Source organism: Gobio gobio (genome assembly GCF_949357685.1).
Source record: "Gobio gobio genome assembly, chromosome: 8".
NCBI lineage: Eukaryota > Metazoa > Chordata > Actinopteri > Cypriniformes > Gobionidae > Gobio > Gobio gobio.
In genome coordinates, this window is record NC_137114.1 from 46,710,228 (window position 1) to 46,718,571 (window position 8,344).

Sequence of the window (8,344 nt, forward strand, 5' to 3'; positions counted from 1 at the left end):
ACTAAGTAAATATACATCCATGACATTTAATATTTTGGCTTTCATTAATATTTATGTTTGTCTTTCTTCAGAAAAAAAATATTAACAAAATGAGCCAGGTCTGGTCAACTCTGGTAATTCAGTGTAAATTCAGTAACTTATCTTTGATTTTTCCAGATCTGGTCCTGTGGGCGTCAGTATCTCACAGTGATCACAGTTCACACCTGCAGTGAAGCCCCTCCCACAACAATTCACCAATAAATACTGGGAATATTCACATCATCCTACAAGAGAAGGACAAACTCCAGGTGTAGCAGCTGAAATCTGTGTGACTGTTAAAGATGGAGTTTATTAAAGAGGAGATTGAAGACATGAGTTATCCAGAACCATCCAGAATAAAAGATGAAGATACTGAGGAACAAATAGGTTGGTGTCCATTCTTCATTCTTCATTATTGACTGCTTTAGTAGCTGTGAAATAATTATCAGTATATGGATGATAAATGATAGAGAAATGTATCTAAATGATCATATTTGATCAGTTTTTAGTGAATGACAGAACTGACCTTTGCACATCAAATATACTTTAACACTTTACAATAAGGTCTCATTTGTTAACATTAGTTATAGAGATGCACCGATTGCAATTTTCTTGGTCAATTCCGATTTTTTTGTTAGTGAGATCGGCCGATACCGTTTTTTTGCCGATTCCGATTTTCGTTCTAAGAACTATAATTGACAGCATACAAACAAAAATCCACTTTTTCTTCAAAGCAATTTTTTTAAATGATTAAATAAATTATTAAACATTACACAGGATCTTCTCTCACTTAAACAACTCTCAAAAAATAAGGGTTCTGTGCCTGGAAAGAAGTATAAATAACAAATAACTGAAAATCAGTTGCTTTATGAAACAAAACATTATAAATTGACCTTTTTCTCTTTTTTACTTGTCTTACAAAAGTCAAAATATCCTATGATTGAACAAACCTGAAGTGTACAATACTCCTCCAAATAATAGTTCAGTAATTGGGTAATAAATGTTGCCAGCTAGGGATGTCACGGTACCAACATTCCAGTAGTCGGTAACAATACCATAAAACTTTTGCGGTACTCGTTACCAATTTCAGTACCACAGCTAAATGTTTTTTATATATATTAGTGATGCACCGAAATGAAAATTCTGTCCCGAAACCGAAAATTTAGGATGCACTTGGCCGAAAACCGAAACTGAAGCCGAAAATGGCTTCTTTTAAAAACGTATACTAATTAGGGATGCACCGACACCGATACCGATACCAGTACTCGGGTGTCGGTCCGATACTGTTGTGAAGTACTCGTACTCGTAAAACTACCCCGATAAAACCGCACCCGATACCACTTTATGGCAACGCATCTTCAGATGAAAGTGAAAGTTACATAATTCGGCGTGCACACCCGCACACCGCGGCGCCAAGCGCAAAGGGGTCTCGCGCTCTCAAAGCGCACAACTGCCATAATATGGCTTCATTTTTGCCGCGTGCACCCGAGCGCTAGTGCGGACGCGGCGAGTATAAACCAAGCTTAACCGCTCGTGAGGCAGTCAGATACCTCTTGGTAGTGAGTGCTGAAAGTGAAGGGCTGTTTAGTAGGAATGTGCGCAATGACTAGCCTAACCCCGGTAGTATAACAAGCCTAAGCAAACTTAATTGTTATACTAGTTTGACATGACATGGAAGAAAATGGAAAAGTTTTGTGTTAAGCTTTCAAAATCCTCCTTCACCCGAGTGGAGATTTATCTGAAGCCTCCGCGAGCGCCAGAGAAAACCAACGCATGCAAAACCTGAGGTAAAATTAAATGATTTTGTTTTGCTGCAGATATACACTTTTCAAAATAATATATTAATTTCAAGATATAACATTAACACGACAGTGATTTAAACATAGCCTTTGTAATATATATATAAATATATATATTTAAAGCAAAACCTTAAATGTGCCAAAAAAATGTAAACGACTAGTATTTTCCAAGTCGTCTTGCAGCACTAACGTTTAAGCGACTAGTCTCGCACATCCCTAATCAGTGTCACACATTGTAGATGAAAACAGGCTCATAGCTATAATGGAGAGAAGCTTCTTTTCATCAAAAAGAACCTGCCTCTCACTTTTCCGAAAAGGGCTGTATGGCTATGATAACATAATCATTTAATTCAGTTGTTCTGCTACTATGTTGTGTGGTACTGGAATCCACTGAATGCCTTACAGGTTACATTTATGTGAAATGGGCAGCAGTGCCATGTTTGTTTAGGAAAACACCAAGTTGAATGTTAAAATGTCAGCAACAGCATCAATTTGTGTATTTACTTTGTTACAGTCAGAAAGTGAAAAACATCGGATGAAAATAAAACATTGTTATAAGAACTGTAATGGTATTATTAAGTATTCATATCAGTACTGGGTATCGGCAAGTACCCAAATGTAAGTACTTGTACTTGTACTTGATCTAAAAAAAAAGTGGTATCGGTGCTTGAATTTAATGGATCTGAAATAAAAAAATCAGGAACCAATAGAATAATCCAATTTTTATTAAGTTACATAATAAAACCTAAAATATTTTTTAACAATAAATAGAATTAATAATACCAAATAGGCCTGATATTATTCTTCAAGTTTTATGTTCCATCAAATAAAATAGTTTTTTAACAGTTGTGCAAAAAAAGATCCACAATTATCTGAATAACTGCACACAAAATCACAGAATGGTTCTCATTAAGAACATGAGATGCTGGACTGAATAGTCTCTCACTGTCTGTCACTGTTCTCCGGGAAAAATGGCATTTGGGGGGTAAAATATGGGGGTTTTTTTTGGCATAGTTGCCTGCTAAAATTTGCATTCCTGGGTCTAAATATTACATAATTGGGGTTGCATCAACCCGCAGACATGGAAAAACATCCTGCGGGAAAACCGCGGACTTGGCAACACTGCTTGGGGCAGATAATACCTGCGTGCAATCCGCGCAAGCAAGGCGGCCTTCGTTCGCGCGCCAGTAGTCAAGGGGATTGTCGCTTCTGGGCAATGGGTAGTTCAGCTGGAGCCTGGATACGTCTCTATTTGTTCTCATACCGCTGGCATGCCTAATCTTTGATCTATAGGCAGACACGTCGCGTGATAACATCTCGACCGTGAGTGAAACCTAAGCGCTTGCGCACGGATGGGAGGGGCGGGTGACATTCATTTTCGGTTTACGTTTTCGGCTGTATTTTTTTATTTCGGTTCGAAACCGATAATGCCATTTTCAGCCGAACATTTTCGGCGGCCGAAATTTCGGTGCACCCCAAATATATATTTTTTGTTTAATCATTTAAATTTTTTTATTATATGTATTAAGTTTATTATTTATGATGATAATCATTATAAGTAAATAATACATAAACATTTAAAGGCTGTTTGCTGTTTAAAAGTAAACATTGTTTATAAAAAAAGATCAAGTGAAAAATAATCAACCATCTAGGCATAATTATTATTATTAGTAGAGATTAATTATTATTACATAGAGTAGAGATGGCGTTAAATCTACTGTAGGCTACAAGAGTAGCCTAATATATTTCTGTCAATTTAATTTTGTTAAACCAAATTTTTATTTTGACGGGTTGCCATGAACACCTTTGAGTGTGTGTGTTCACAGTTTTAGCTCACAGTAAAAAACTTCCATGCCAACGACGTGTTTGCTGCCGCGGCCGCGCTCGTGCTCACTGCCGCATGTAGTTAAACACAGTTTAAGGAGGAGCTGGGGAGGAGGTGGGTTGCAAAGCAGTGGAAGCAGCCAAGCAGGCAGACTGAACTGAAGCTGCGCTTAAGTAAGGCGCTCTGTTTGAGAGTTGCCAATTGAGAGCAAAGGAATCGGATCAGCTGATATGGGTGGGGTTGGAATTTTTCCAATCAGCTGATAGCGGAGCTTGACTACATGGCCTGCCTGAACTAACACAGAATGCTTGATTTAAAAAAAGTCCAGCTGTTCATTGTTGGTTCACGTTACTTAACAAATGTTAACAAATACAACTTTTGTAAATGTTGAAATTAACATGAACTAATATTAATAAATGCTGTAGAAGTGCAGTTCATGTTAACTAATGAAACCTTATTGTAAAGTGTTACCGATAATTTTTACTCACACAGACTGTCTTGTTTTCTGCTGAGTGTTTGTAATTTTTACATTTAATCTCATTGAACTGATTCTGACTACTTTATATGTTTATTTTAGACCAGATGGAAGTGAAGGTGCAACGACACAAACTAAATGATGTAAAGAAACTCTGTGACTTCAAAACTCAAAAAACAAAAGCCAAAAAGCTGCACACCTGCTCTCAGTGTGGAAAGAGTTTCGCACAAAAAACAAACCTTAACACACACATGAGAATTCACACTGGAGAGAAACCGTACACATGCACTCAGTGTGGAAAGAGTTTTTCTCAAGCATCAGGTCTCAATGTTCATCTGCTCCGTCACTCTGGAGAAAAACCATTTAACTGTGATCAGTGTGGTAAAGATTTTATTTCATCATCAAGTCTAAAACGACACCTGATAGTTCATTCAGATGAGAGACCTCATGTGTGTTCTCTCTGTGGAAAGAGTTTTCCGCGGCTTAACAGTTTTAGAGATCACCAGAAAACACATGATGAAGTGAGAGATCATGTGTGTTGTGACTGTGGGAAGAGCTTTACTAGAGCCGACTGTCTGAATCGGCACCGGAGAGTTCACACTGGAGAAAAACCTTACAAGTGCTCATATTGTGACAAGAGTTTCAGTCGGTCTGGATCCCTGAAATCACATGAGCGACTTCATATTGAAGAGAAGCCGTACCACTGCACTCAGTGTGAGAAGAGTTTCAGTGATTTAACAGGTTTAAAAAATCATCTTCGTGTTCCCTCTGGAGAAAAAACATTTAACTTTGATCAGTGTGGCAAAGATTTTAAATTTTCATCAAATCTAAAACAACACCTGGAAGTTCATTCAGATGAGAAGCCTCATTTGTGTTCTCTCTGTGGAAAGAGTTTTACGCGGCTGAACAATTTTAAAGATCACCAGAAAACACACACAGGTGTGAGAGATCATGTGTGCTGTGACTGTGGGAAGAGCTTTACTAGAGCTGCCCATCTGAAACTGCACCAAAGAGTTCACACTGGAGAGAAACCGTATACATGCACTCAGTGTGGAAAGAGTTTTTCTCGCCCATCACATCTCAGTAGACATCTGCTCAGTCACTCTGGAGAAAAACCATTTAACTGTGATCAGTGTGGTAAAGATTTTAAATCGCCATCATGTCTAAAAAAACACCTGGTAGTTCATTCAGATGAGAGACCTCATGTGTGTTCTCTCTGTGGAAAGAGTTTTTCATGGCTGAACAGGTTAAAACTGCACCAGAAAACACATGATGAAGTGAGAGATCGTGTGTGTTGTGACTGTGGGATGAGCTTCACTAAATCTAGTCATCTGAAACGACACCAAAGAATTCATACTGGAGAAAAACCTTACAAGTGCTCATATTCTGTTAGTTGACATCTTATGTTGACAACTTGTAATAAATACTTAAATGAGCTCACGGTTTCTGGCTTAAATTAATACATTGTTAGCTAACTGCATGATGTGTATATGTATATTTCTGAAATGCATAACTTGGACACAGTCTCCTGATAACAGATCACTCTAAATTGTAATGTAGACAAATGCAGTTTCTGTAAAGCTGCACTGAAACGATATGTATTGTGAAAAGCGCTGTACAAATAAATATGAATAGAATTGTGACGAGTTTTTCCACTCAACAGTCAACAACTCTCACAGTGTAAATAAAGTCGGATTGGATTGTGTCTAAATAGTTCTTTCTAGAATTAGATATATTCATGTAATTGAATTATGTACTAAATTGTCTTTTGATACATGCAATTATGAGAAATAAAACAGAAACAACATCTTGTCTTGATTGATGTATTTAATAAACACTAATCATCACAGCTGTTCTTCATCTAGGTTATCATCATGTGTGTATTAGTTCCTCACGTCACTCATCATTCTTTCTTAATACTGTAATAAATATGTTTGGGATGTACAGTATTATTGTCAACCAAATATACTCTGGCCATATTCGCTATGCCATGTGTTGGCCACCTTAGGTTCACATTCAGAGTCACCAGTGATTACTGTCCCAGATCTTTGCCAAAACTGACCCAGATATATTTTAAGATAACTGAGCCACATTTGCTGCAACACCTGTGAGCCACATTTGGTTTGTACACCAGATTAGCCAAATCAAATGTATTATTTACAATGTGTTTTTGCAGCGGTGAACAATGTAGCCAATCACAGACATAGTTGTTGATCTCTTGAATGCAATGGCCAATCAGAATCCACCCACCGCTCAAAAAGCCAGACTTTTTATGCAGCAAGCTCACGAAACCTCTCATTAACAAACAAAGTGTAGACACGATGTAAGTAAGAGATTTATTGAGCATTGTTGGCAGCTTCATTGATTATAACAGAACTTTGTGAGATGAACTGACAAAGCAACAGCGTTTTAGTGATTGTAAAGGGAGACATCTTTTATCACAGATGAACACAACATTTATTAATTTATTCATTTTGAAGCCTAAATGCAGTCGCCAGAAGTTAAAAGCTAAAGGTAAGCTATAAATGGACTACACCACGGTCACTCGACTTCAAAGTCACCATCACTAAGCTTCTGACAATGCTTTTTTTTTTATCTCAAAACATTTTCCCGGAACATTTGAGTTAGATTATTTTATAAGAGCACAATTATGAGCATAATAAGGCTGTAAAAGCGGACTGAGCTTACCTTTTCTTACATAACATCTCCCTGACAGCCTCTGTAGCCACCCAGCAAAAACCTTTTTCAAGATACGTAACAGTTTAAAAAAAATCACGATGGGGTAATACTGATATATTTTATGTCATAGAATAAAATGTGAACGTGTCTTGAGCACTGGCGTAGCCAGGAATCACAATGTAGGTGGGCCCAGAGAAAATCGAGTGGGCCTAGCCTAAAATGCATCTGTTATAAAAAATAGACCAACACAACATCTGATTGAAAACACTACTGTTTAATCAGAGCCACATGCCTGAATGTCAGTGTTAAGAAGATAACGGCAAGAACAGCATTAGCACGGTGCGCGGCCACATCTTACAGACGCAACACAACACTATCATCAAATCAGCACGACAGTAGTGGAAAGCACAGTAACATTAGTGGACAGTATGTAAGAACGATACTCGTCATAGTTTGGCTCAGCGGCCACATAAACCACATGAAATAAAGAAACAGTGACTAGGCAACTACATAGTAGATAAATGCAGATAGCTTACTTTTGGTGATTATAACAGGAGACGACGGGGCTTAGAGTTGAACACTGCAATTATTTCATTATAGTCCAACTATTCAGTCAATTCTCGTTCAAAGGAGAGCAGGGACAAAGAGTTCAGTCTATGTGTCAACATTGCTGCTCGGATACCAGGATACCAATTTTTATTCAATTTACAGTTGAAAACAATCGTTCGACAGTACAGCTTGTTATGGGTATTGTGATGAGAGCTCGTAGGAGACGGTTCATTCTTGGAAAGATGTCGTGCGGGCATGCATCGAGCACCTCCACAAGTGATGGAAATGCGCTGCCATTTGACACTTTTCTTTCCAGCTGCTGAACAAACACCTCATGCTCAGAATCCTTAACAGCGAAGGTGTTCGACTGAGGCAAGCAAGCAGCGGCAGCTCTCATTAACCAGTACGTGTCATCCTTAAAACGGGTGTTCAGTTCCATGATCTGTTTGTCTAGCATGTCATTCCACAATTGTTTCAGGTCAGAGTTGTCCTTGACAGGTGCTTTGCCCACGGTAGAGTCTATCAGCGTATCGCCCAACTTAGCTGGCAACCTCTTTCTGACGTCGCAATTCACAATGTCATGCCTTTTCATCAAATCATCAGTCAGTGTCATTACTTTATCGAGGTCACGTTCTTCATTTCTGAATGAAGTGTAGCTCTCTTTAAGCCCTTCGATTAGATCAATGCAATCTGTTACTGATATAGTAGCACTGGCAGACTGCAAGCTCTTAGTTGCATAGTCACTCGTTTCAAACAACTTGTTGAACGTTACAAGTAGAAACAGAAATTTTTTTCGTCTGCATTTGTAGCAGAAGTGAGTCTGCCTCAAGTTTTGTCTTCCCTGAAGACAAATTCAGCAAGAATTTCAGAAAATTCAGCAAGAGTCTCCAATATAGGACCCAAAAGTGTCAGCACTTTACTTACTGCAGTTGACCACAAGCGTCATCTGACGTCACATGACCTCTCTAGCTCCAAATTCGTTTTCCCTGGCCGCAGCTG

At 38.4% G+C, this 8,344-nt stretch overlaps 1 protein-coding gene across 1 annotated transcript; it reads left to right on the forward strand.

Annotated features, from left to right (window-relative positions):
* The first annotated feature begins 274 nt into the window (after positions 1 to 274).
* Positions 275 to 5,905, forward strand: LOC307129891 (uncharacterized protein). Its single transcript, XM_079822690.1, has 2 exons — positions 275 to 405; positions 4,220 to 5,905. Exons 1-2 carry the CDS (start codon positions 321 to 323, stop codon positions 5,512 to 5,514), a joined length of 1,380 nt encoding a protein of 459 aa, XP_079678816.1. The 5' UTR covers positions 275 to 320; the 3' UTR covers positions 5,515 to 5,905.
* The last annotated feature ends 2,439 nt before the right edge of the window (positions 5,906 to 8,344 follow it).

Bases quoted from the DNA above. Each gene is read 5' to 3' on its own strand.
- LOC307129891 (XM_079822690.1), top strand. From the start codon at position 321: ATGGAGTTTATTAAAGAGGAGATTGAAGACATGAGTTATCCAGAACCA. The intron at 406-4,219 runs GTTGGTGTCCAT...TGTTTATTTTAG, and splicing joins AGATACTGAGGAACAAATAG to ACCAGATGGAAGTGAAGGTG.